General features: G+C 34.3%; 2 protein-coding genes across 2 annotated transcripts; both read left to right on the top strand.

Moving 5' to 3' along the window:
- Nucleotides 1–844: 844 nt before the first annotated feature.
- Nucleotides 845–1,315, top strand: LOTGIDRAFT_152886 (hypothetical protein; the record flags this gene model as incomplete). Its single annotated transcript, XM_009053389.1, has 1 exon — nucleotides 845–1,315. One exon carries the CDS (start codon nucleotides 845–847, stop codon nucleotides 1,313–1,315), a length of 471 nt encoding a protein of 156 aa, XP_009051637.1.
- Nucleotides 1,316–2,290: 975 nt separating this feature from the next.
- Nucleotides 2,291–2,650, top strand: LOTGIDRAFT_104339 (hypothetical protein; the record flags this gene model as incomplete). Its single annotated transcript, XM_009053390.1, has 1 exon — nucleotides 2,291–2,650. One exon carries the CDS (start codon nucleotides 2,291–2,293, stop codon nucleotides 2,648–2,650), a length of 360 nt encoding a protein of 119 aa, XP_009051638.1.
- Nucleotides 2,651–12,364: the final 9,714 nt, after the last annotated feature.

The following is a 12,364-nucleotide window of genomic DNA, read 5'->3' on the forward strand; positions in this document are numbered from 1 at the left end:
TTATTGGGGGAGGAGGTGGTTCTGTGGCCAGCGTCCAAGTTCACAAAGGTGTTTTAACGTTTAATGTAAACTGACAGCCAGTTCGCTCGATATCTGGCACATTATTTTGCCGTCGAAAAAACTTTAGTCAAAAAATTGGGTGTTAAATTAAACATTAATTAAGCATTAAACTTTTATTCGATTAAAACCTTAAAAACTGTGGCCGTAGATATAATCTGCCGACCTTACGAATGACTGATTTGAAAGATTTTAATCCCACCTATCATTATATAGTACCCAGCTCTTTCTCTTTTACTCTGTATTTCGTGTGTTCATGTTTTAAATGGCTCGCTTTACAATTTACTAACACAATGAGGATTCTGTATTGTACACATTTAGTAATTATTAGGGTCAAGTTTTTACTAATAAAACAAAATGTCTACCCATTTGTAAACAGAAATTTATTACATTAAAATAAGATATCAGAGAGAAATGTAACGTTTTCTATTGTTAAAACATTTCTTAAAAATATAACTTTACTTTATATACTATAACTTTTAATTATAGACTTAATCCCATTTAATCTATGTAATAATTGAATTTAAAGAAACCAATGTAAGTCTATTTCAATCTGGATTAAATTACGGTGTTCTGTTTCCTATATTGTGATATATTAAGAACTAAGTAAGAGAAAACATATTATAAGTCAGTTTTGTAAGTAATTTAGTAGGTGACACATGACTATAAATACATCAGCTAGAAATACAATAGCCTGATAAAAAAAGGCATGGACAGTTCGAAAACCAATTTTGATATATATGATCCATAGTTACATTGATGTTAGATACGGGTTTTGAAACAGAATATGGTAATCATAAGGACAAATCTGTATCACTCCGTAAATGGACATAATATTGGTATAAGAAAACAGGAGAGGGAGAAGGAGTGTGAGGAGATAAGAGGAGAAGGAGTGCGAGGAGAGAAGAGGAGAAGGAGTGCGAGGAATGAAGAGTTAGAAGATGTACGGGGAGAGAAGAGGGGGAGCGCGGGGAGAGAAGGAGGAGAAGGAGTGCAGGGAAAGAAGAGGGAGGAGTGCGAGGAGAGAAGAGGGAGAAGGAGTGTGAGGAGAGTAGAGGGAGGAGATCGGGAAGATTTGGAGGAAGATGGAGTGCGGGGAGAGAAAAGGGAGGAGATCGGGAAGAAAAGAGGAAGAAGGAGTGTGGGGAGAGAAGAGGGGAAGTGTGGGGAGAGAAGAGGGATGGGTGTGGGGAGAGAAGATGGAGGAGTGAGGGGAGTGAAGAGAGAGAAGGAGTGCGTCTGGATGGGTGTGTATTAGAATTGCCTACAGAAAAAATGTCTAGCTTTGATTTTTCCATTTCACGGAAATAACATTAGATATTACTCATTCTCATTAATTCGTTACTTTTATGACACACTCGTGGGAAATATTTTTGTTCTTTAAAAACTCATCAACTTTATGAATGGGAATTTTCTTTTTTAACATTGTGAAACACAAAGTGCTATTGTATAATTATGGTTGACATTTATCACAAAAAAACATTAACAACATAAGTATTTTATCACCTACATTGCTACATTTTTCTTGGTATGTTTCTATTGCTGAAATATACGTTTCCACTGGATTGCAAAGAGGTTTCCATAATTTTTTTTATGTGTATCGGGGACACCGATAAAATCAATTTGCACTATGCCAATTTTCAATCAGACGTCTGTGGTTCCTGCAATTCCACTATATCTAGGTGTTTGATGACATCACTAATCGCGAAGGGTATTATGTGATAAAGCATATTATTTTGTGATTAGTGACGTCATTTGAAATGGTGCTCTATGATGCCCCGAGATGGGTAAATTTTTCAATGGAAAACGACAGCATAATGTAGTTTTTTTTAGTTTTATTTCATTATTTTTTTCTTTGACAAAATAAAGACAATTTAAAAATATTTTCTATAAAAGACCAGTTTACATTGTATTGTATTTATGTTGGTTTCGAAAGATTCCTAAAATTCAAACGATCATCTGGCTGCTAAAACATTCTTTTTTTAGCAGAAAGACCATGATGTTTCACGCCTAAAGGTCTACGTTTACGACTTAAACGTCTGCGAGACATAGGACGCATATCTCCAAAAGGTTTACCGCCAGCAGGTTTTCCAGCCATAGGTTTACCTCCTACAAGTTTACGAGCCATGGGTTTATTGCCTACAGGTTTGTCGGTCATGGGTTTACCAACCATAGGTTTATTGCCTACAGGTTTGTCGGTCATGGGTTTACCAACCATAGGTTTACTGCCTACATGTTTGTCGGTCATGGGTTTACCTATCATAGGTTTACTGCCTACAGGTTTGTCGGTCATGGGTTTACCAACCATAGGTTTACTGCCTACAGGTTTGTCGGTCATGGGTTTACCAACCAAAGGTTTACTGCCTACAGGTTTGTTGGTCATGGGTTTACCAACCATAGGTTTACTGCCTACAGGTTTGTCGGTCATGGGTTTACCAACCAAAGGTTTACTGCCTACAGGTTTGTTGGTCATGGGTTTACCAACCATAGGTTTACTGCCCACAGGTTTGTCGGTCATGGGTTTACCAACCATAGGTTTACTGCCTACAGGTTTGTCGGTCATGGGTTTACCAATCATAGGTTTACTGCCTAATGGTTTACGAGCATTAGAACCAATAGGTTTGCCACCTAAGGGGGTGCCAAAAGAAGGGATAGATCTCTTCTTGCGTTTTCGACTAGATTCAACATAGACTTGAGCACTAGGAGACATATCTGATTTGGGCCCTTTATAATTTTGCAAGTCATGGACACCAATTCCTTCTGGATTATCATGCTCCATAATATCGAAGTTTTGAGTTTCATGAATCTCAACTTCTCCAAAAGGTTCATCATCTTGGTCTTCATCATCACCATCATCATCACCACCTAACAAATCTGACTTCGGAAGGTAGTCTACAACGAGAAGAGTCTCAATATCATTCAACTTGAATTGTAAGACTACGCCTACAAGATCATTTTAGTGATTGGTTTTGATTTTTACATAAGTCATTTACATTTGTACACACGACTTTTGGCTGTCCTATCTTTTTCAACAAAAAATTGAAATTCGCAGTTTAACTTTATGTACCGTATCGTGAAGTAAAGTTCCATGATAATGCCCATAGTCCTCTTGTTGTCTTTTTCTCCCTAAACATCCCCCCCCAAAACCACACAACTTTTATCGCCCATATAACAGTAGCCCTACTTTTTTATTACCTGTGTGTTTAAGGCCGCGTTTGACTCTTTTAGTCCTTGGTAGACCTTTATGGACATCTTCATATTGGTTCTTGTCGAAATCATATCTTTCGTCATCTGTTCTTCTATTATCTAAAACATCATTGGGATTGAAATCGTACCTCTGTACATGAAGACTTGTGGGTAGATAACGAACTTTAGGTAATTTATGTCGATCGTGAACTACAACTGGAAGAGGGAATTTTATTTTTGCCTTGTTTAATATATTTGGCAGTCTTTGTAGATTTATATCAATACGACCTTGCTTGTGTTTTTCCATTTTATCACCAGATTGTAGATGAGTGAGTTTTCGAAGAGTTTGAAGGATTCGATCTCTAAGTGTCAAACGAATTGCGCTGCTCTTTGTCCCATTTATATTGGCCTCTAAAATCGGAGAGAAAGTAGTATTAGCACTTTCAGTTACATTTGCTGTATTGTTTGCTACTGGCATATCGTCCAATATGCTATGTCCAAAAAGAAATCGCTTCACTCGCTTTGTTCTTGATTTCGGTCTTCCAGTGGAAGCTGCTACGGCGACGTATTGATTGGTCAACCTCTTCAAAACGTTATCTATTTCAGAATTCAAATCTTTCAATGCAGTTTGTGGATTTTTACTTGAGGAACTTCTTCTCCTCCGAAACAGAGCAAGTTCTTTATCTCCGATATCCTGGTCTTCATCAACATCGTATATATCGTCTACTTCGACATTTTCGACATTATTATCTTCCATGTTAGTATCATTGTCGTCGACATCATTACTACCGGTATCTTCAATTTCGTTATCGTCTTCATTATCATTGATGTTGTCATCATCATTGTTTTCATTGATGTTGTTATCATCATTGTTATCAATGACTTCATCATCATCATCACCATCATCATAATCATCAAAATCGGCGTTTTCAACATCATCATTTCGTGATGATCGTTTTCTTCTGTATGAAGAACCGTCTTCTGCTGTAACTAAACCAGTTTCATCTCCATTGTCATAATCAAAATTTATATTGTCTTTCAAAAGCTTTTCTTCATTGTTGTCATCATCAATGTCATCTTCATCGTCATCGTCATCGTCATCATCACCATCTTCATCATCATCATCATCATCATCATTATCATCATCGTCTTTAACATCATTTATATCATCATCATCGTTGTCAATATTTTTTCCATCTTTCTTGGTTATTCTTTTGATGTCAGTCTGATATTTTCTTTTGTTTTTGTCTCCCTCCGTATCTTCATCTTCCTCGTCATCATCATCATCATCATAATCGTCTTCATCATCGTCGTCGTCGTCAAAGGAAATTTTAGATCTTTTCTTTCTAAATAGGCCTGAGAACAGACCTTCATTATCGTTTGCATTCAGGTCTTTCTCAGATGCAGTTTCGCTGTCTTCCTTGAACTTATCATTATTTTCTTCTTGATCATCATAGTCCTCATCATACTCATTGTCGTCGTCGTCTTCATCATCTTCGCCTTTTCCAAATGCCTCCTTTTTTTCCTGCCAATCTGAGTCTCTGTCATCTTCTTCTATAGCTGACAACGGAAGTCCACAAGCAAGAAAACATGTTAATGATATAACAAAATATTTAATCAAAAACATGGCTAATTTTTTTCCATTAGTTTAACTCCGGAAGTTGTCGTTGTTAATGACGTCATGACGTCGGATGACGTAATATAAATGACGTTTTTATAAGTCTGACTCTGAGACATTCTCATAATTTTTTGTCCCACATTAATTTGTGAAATGAAGTTGTATCAGCTGCTTAGTTTTAAAGCGAATAGTTAGATAGCTATATCTCTTAAACTGAAAGAAATCGGTTAATTCAATCAAGTTGAACGGAATCTTTTTTTAGGCCATAATAAAATAGTTAACACATTGGGAACGGACTATCTAATTAAATCTTGCTTAGTTTTTCGACCAATATAATCCTGTGTTGTGGTTCTCTAAAATTGTCAGGCTGATTAGGCCAAAGAAACCTAGCCTATTTTTGTGGGGTCGGTAGGCCTATATCGGTCGACTAATGCTTTAAAGCGTCTCGATTCTAAGAATTTACCTGAATAAATTGGTAATAGCGATTACTGGAAATACAGTTTCCCAAAGGTTTGGCCGAGAACAAGATGGAAGATGGAATCATTCGAATAGAAGTTCATTTTTATACGCCCACATGGAAATTATCCGATCTTGATGAAACTAGGCATGCATGTAGACCTATATATTAATGAGATCTCGGTCAAATTCGAAATTGGTAATAATCGGATGAACGGTTTCAGAGTTTTTGCCCTTGACTCGTAGGCCTAGCGAGGCCTAGGCCTAGCCTACATGTAGACACGATAGAGACTACAGTTTTTATCCAACCTTGATGATATCAGATATGCATAGCCTATATATATTGATGGGATCTCGGTCAAGTTAGAAATTGGTAGGCTAATATTCGGATGAGTATTGACTTGGCTATGGATGATTTTAAGATTTTTTTGAAATTCACAATTAAGCCACTAAAGATTTTATTCTGACAGCTGGTAGTGGGCGTATGTAACCTTGCCTGGCAAGCTATCTTTGTAACATATCAGTGATTCTGTCTTTCACTCCGTTGGTGCTCAGTTTTTAAAAAAATATCTTTGTTATGGAATTACGTCTAATAATAGCTGCCTAGACCTCTTTCCATAACAATAGTTCTAGGCTATATTTTGATAGTTTTGTCAAATATAATAAGTACAACGTAGCCTACCATTCGTGACAGCAGGGTTGATCAATTTAACCATAATATTGCCAAGATATATGAGATAATAAACCCGAGAAGCACAGCTGGATCGGGGCCTGGTTTAACATTTATTACAATTTAAATCTAGGTCACCAGGTAATTTACACTTCAAATGATGACATTTCCACAAATTCTAACATTTTCTACATTATTTCGTTTTTTTTAACATCTAAACAGGTGTGATGACTGAAAAAGGTGCAGAATTTGATACGTCACGACTCAGTGTTTTATAAACTTCATTAATTTGTTTATTTCTTTCAAATATATAGGTACATTATTTTCATTACAATTTACAATTTGAACTGTGTTTTTAGACTATTTTTCTAGATATTTAGAACAGACCGTACTCCTACTTAAAGATCATGCAAAACCACCCACAAGAGTAGGCTACAATTAATTCCCACACTTAAATTCCTATATTTCAAATATTTTAAGCATGTCTTTTCTAGTGTAAGAAAACACACGATGCAGATTTGTAACTCATTAATTTGTAAAAAAGGTAAATCTATTGAAAGCAGTAGATTAACAGTAGTACGGTGAAGATCGTCAAGAAATCAACGTACAACCAACGTATAATGAAGGCACGGTTCAAGGATTGGCATGATCTCGTGGTATTTATCAGCTTTCTTTGTAAATAAATAAAATTTGTTTACCTCCAGATTTTTGATGTTTAGAGAGTTTTAAACTGGTCTCAAGTTAAATAAATTAAATGTTAAAATCAACTCAAAGAATTTTGATTACTAGTGGAGAACACTCACATTTCGAACAGATCAGAAATACAGAGATAAAGTTATCGCCCTTGACGCAGGCAATTTTGCTTCCGAATCCATACATTAAAAAGTATAAGAAGATGACAATTTTGCTGATATTATGTTGTTTAATGGGTTTATATAAATGGAAATATTCTATTTCACCAACATTACGTCGTCAGCGATTTTTGACCAAAAAAAAATGTCATAGGGCAACGAGAAGGACAGAAGATTTCAAATTGCAAATATTCAACAGGCGACAAAAACTGCACAAAGCTATCAATTGACATCTTCATAATTTTTTGCTGGTTCATGTATAGGCATTAACACGACCATTCCTATATGATACTATCACAGAAATGTTACCGATTATACCTATACAAGCAACAGACAAAAATCATTAACGCATTTTTTTTTTACTTTTTAATGACTAATTTACATAGAATAAACCTGTAGCTACAAATATTTATTTATTTTTTCTAGAAAAAACATGTTTAAGCCCGCCTCACTCGAGTATTGTTTGACAGATCACTTCATCACAACCAGAAACATTTTAATTTCAGCTCAAACACCATTTTGCCATAGATAATAACTTTTTGAAATCCATCTCGAGTGCTCAGCTTTATGGAACGACCTTTGTGATCACCCTATACCGATTAAACTCGGTGTCTCATATCACCTGAACCTGTTCGTTTTCTCTGCAAGTAGCATGATAGGAACCACATATTTCGGAATGCTTGTAGCATATTTTTGAACGGTCTATTTATGTCAAATATATATTTCATCCTATTTTACTAGTATAGATAATATATTATTTTATGAGTTTTTAATATAGAGATTCAATTTGATTTTAGTCTTCACGGTGGGCAGAGCACCCAATGACATTAAAATAAAATTGATACAAATCTTATAACTACTATAATTTATACGATATACTAATAATATCTGTACTACTCCATATCCTGCAAGGTAGGGAAGCTTTCTAAATTACGATAATTTACTAAGAATCAGTGTTGAATGACTTTAAAGATTATTCCGGAGTTAAATGTACGAAATTACTTTAGGTTTTGTTACTTCATTATGAATTGTTTAGTACATTCGTTTGTACATATAGCGAAAAGTAAAGGACACAACATAAAACCCTGTTGTACTCTACAACTCTAGAAATTTTTAATCAAAGGTTGATTAAAAATGAAAATAAAGGTTTATTCTAATAAAGTTAGTTTCGTTGCCCACTTTAGACGCCCAGGAGAAAATGTTCAAGAGCATATTAATTGTGTTAAGGCACCAGTTTGTTTGACAAGAAATAGTTGACTACAATTAGTTTGTAGTGAAAGACTACAAATTTAATGTATTGTGAGAAATATCACCGACAGTTGTAAAGTAGTGGTTTGTTTTTAATAGAAATCTAGATTCAAAATCCCCTTTCGTTTTTCGTACGTTAATACTGTAGGCTCAGGATGGTATCGTGATTAAGAAAATAAACCAAATATTTTTATCTGTACTTTTTTTACTTATATATTGCTTAATTTCTAAGAGGTATTTACCAATAATGATATTCTTAGTGATAAATGGACATAATGCACTCTCCTTTATCACGTACCACACTCAATTTTCTGTTGGTGATTGAATGGCCAGTGCTTAAATACTGCAACATTATGCGTTGCCATCCATCATCCACATATTTGACTATCGTTAACCTTCAAATTATTAATAATACATAAACACCATTTATCAAACGATAATAGATTATTTACATTGCAAACAAAGTACATCATATTTTATTATTTAGTATATATATACTATGTTGCTTCTTTACAGCATTTCCAATCGTTCTGTTAAGCTTGAATCGTGGAATTTCATGAAAAAAAAATTTAATTGATTGGATGTGGTAACTACTGATTCCCTCAGCATTAATCACATTTGTGAATAAGTTTTCTAGCATACTACCATACTGGCAGTACTATTGTGCCCAACTAGTTAACAACTATAATGCAATCCCAGTGTTCTGAGGTCAAACTGTAGGCATAATATAAACCCCTACCATTAGATACGAGGAAATCCCATTAAGTGTTATGTTTGCACCGAAGTGAAAGGTCTTGTCTTCAGTGAATCAAGTATCGGTTATCAAGCATATTTCAAATTTTCTGATAATTATGTGACAATCAAAAATACATTAAACTTTCTCTTATCTATAGATAATTTAGAAAGGTCATATGGGGTCAATCCATATCATATAATTCATTTTTGATACACACGTACTTACGGTGGTCATTCGACAGCTGGTCAAGACAGGTTGACCACATTAAAGAGCAGACTATTTTATTGCTTCGATTGAAGTGAAGTTTGATGGAGAAATAAATAGCATAAATCATAAGAAATAAAAGTTGTTGAAATTGAATTTCAATAACCAGAGCTGAAATTCATCAAGTTTGTTCATAAAATAAGGTTTAATGGATTTCGGATAAACTGATTCAATAATGTTTTCTCATTCTCGTGAAGGTCATGTTAATTTCTGTGTATCTAAGGACATGGTCTAGTTCGGAACTGAGTTTTCGGAAATTTTCTCCATAATGTATATGTACATCCACGACAATAGCGTATGTTCAAAGTACCAAACGTATTGACTATTTTCGTATTCGAATCAAACTCATTTTTGCTTTTTTGAATAAATGACATGGTCGATTGCGGAAAAATAAAAAAAAACGTTTTAGAGGTTCGATTTTAAATTGTTGACACGTTTAAAAGTTCCATAAATAACGGTGATCGAATGTTTAAAGTGAATGTACCCAATCAATATACCATAATTAATTCTCTTTCAAGGTTGAAAATCACACTTTTCTTTCTAGTATCATTTGATGTCTGTCTGGTAAATGATTTTTCCTTGCCTATGTGGCTTTAAATCTGTTTTCACATACCTGGACATATTTACTTATTTATCATTGGAAGTATGTAATGTTACTAGCTTTATCAATCAACACCTAGCCATCGTCCACCTGATTTTTACAAAACACTCTCTAAGTGAAAATCGAAATTCCAATCGTATTTACAAGATGTATTCAAAATATATGAAAACTAAAGGTGTTCATTAAAAACTGTGCTAAGATTCAACTTAGGTTCAACTGCTTCTAGTGTCTTGATTAAGATCTATGTTCTTTCTGATGGCATCTGGCATGAAGTTCAGCAGTTGTAAACCACAGTGACATTGTGATAGCCCCATCTGTTTAAAAGACCACCTTCGCAGTGTCCCAATGTTCGTGGAACTGGTGATTATTTAAGAATCTTTAGCTTGTCAGATCATTCAGATATCTGGGATTTATCTTAATGGGCGTTATGAGAGTAGCAATTAATTTACTGCTATCTAAAACAACGTTTTGTATCCAGGCTTTCCACCTTTTTGTAATCTATGACTGTGCACGTAGTTGTTGGCAGTGCTTTATTGTCTGCAGGTGGGTTAAGATAAGCATTGCTATTCAAATCAGTCTGAAAGACATTTTCTGATATTGCTGAATACCTAACCCCTCTTTCAAACAAACATGAAATTGATAATTGTCGTAAATCTCATTTTTTATTACATACATTTTATACACTTATACACTTTGATCCTAAATGTTAGGGGTGTTTAAGTCTCGCCGTGGTTTCATAGTAGTTTTCACAAAAATTGGCGCCAAGGATCGATTTAGTAAAGGAATAGAAAATCAGCTAACTTCTACCATTAACCAAATTTGTGTTCCAGACTGTTTTTCTGTTCAAACTTAATATGTAATTTATGGTGCTGAAATCTAAGAATACCGCTTTGTCAACTTTGGAAAAAAAAAGGCGACCATATGCCTTTCATGTGTGATACTATAACATAACCTAGCTTACATGTATCTAATTGAAAACAACCAAAAATACGGATTTTAATCATCCAAGGTAAACTACCAGAAAGTATTTACGGTCAGAACAGTTGGGGTATTAGCAATTCATCGTTAAGAAATTGGCGGTAAGCAACCAAATGTGATCGTCCAGGGTCTTAAAACGGGTGGTCTCAAGATTGCGTTTCTGAAGACGCCACCTGTCGGTCACTCAGTACGAGGTGGACATTCTATACAGCACGTTGATTATTTAGTTTGACAAATAAACGATTAAGTCTTTAATCCTGAAAGTTTGTTAAACTATGAGTTAACAATCTCGTCTGATCTCAACTCAATAAACCCTTGACGTCTGCTATTGATTTGCACGTGATTTAAATTGGTTACAGTGTTGCCAGATGTTACTATTCTTCACCTTTCTTGACCTTCCGCCATATTGACAGGTGAATTTAAGCGTGCACCTTACTTCCTTCAATATTTAATCTTGTGTGCAAACTACGCCATATTAGACTTCTAATTAGGTGGTATCAGTTTCAACCTTTCGACCAACAAACTGTTGATATCGGCGTATTTGTGGTTTTAATGATTTACAATGCATCTGGAAAATCTCTTGCCATTAAAACAACACAACTTAGATATTGGAAACTCAGTTGCATTGCTGAAATCAGGTACACTAGCACCTAAGAAAGAGATGAATAGGCCTTTAAAGATTTTATCTAAAAAAACAAAATCCTACTGGGATCAAAAATACAAGAAATGTTGATAAAAATAACATCAATTTTTAATTTTGAAAATTTAACTCGGAAGCCGCATTGGTCAGGGATTAATTTTAAATACTACTCATTGTTAATTAATGCAGAACATGTAATGTTCAACATTCTTTAATACTTCAAAAGAAGATTTCTATTACAGTTTTCAACAGTATTTACTTACAACCTATCAAAGTTTAAGTAATTATCATATTGCAATATCAACATACTTAAAATGTACATATCATTTTTAAATGTTTGGAGAAAAGGTTATCAGAGAAAAGGGTATTTTTATAGGCGAAAATTATTTCATATATTATTGAATTATTTTGATGTGCTTGAAGTTATCTTCATTTTGAGTGAAAAGTTATGATAACTTAATATGTAGAAGCGTTATGTAGCCTACATTAAATTTCAGATAAACTAATCGAAACGATTTAAGATCTATTTTGGCATTTTTTCAATACAATTTTATGTAAAAAACATATATGGGCTAATCTTACGCTTACAATGTGAAATCCAATCCTTTTCTTTATTGTCAGCAAAAAGTTATATTATGTTCATTAAAAATGGAGTTCGGATTGACACGTCTTCACATACTTATCAACAATTGTGAATTGTGAGAAACCGACTGGGCTTGGTATTCATTACCTTTTGATACCTGCATATTAAATGGTAATTATACTAATTGAAGGGCCCATCCTTTCCTTTGGACAACTGGTCAATCATGGTCAAACTGGACAATCCACTTGAGAAAATGACCAATCCTACATATACCTTTATACCCTGAATTGCATCTTTATTCATGTTTTTTGATGCATACTAATAATTATAACATAAAAATTTCATTACTGGAAATGTTTATGAAAAGGCTTTGATGGAGTGCACTAGAGAAATAATGAGTAGGCATCTAGCATGCTTTTTGTGTGCATTGGGTTATGTATGATATATGTATTTCCTATTTCTCTAATTGGACACTC

The sequence above is a fragment of the Lottia gigantea genome (genome assembly GCF_000327385.1).
Source record: "Lottia gigantea unplaced genomic scaffold LOTGIsca_2, whole genome shotgun sequence".
In the NCBI taxonomy this organism is placed as follows: domain Eukaryota; kingdom Metazoa; phylum Mollusca; class Gastropoda; family Lottiidae; genus Lottia; species Lottia gigantea.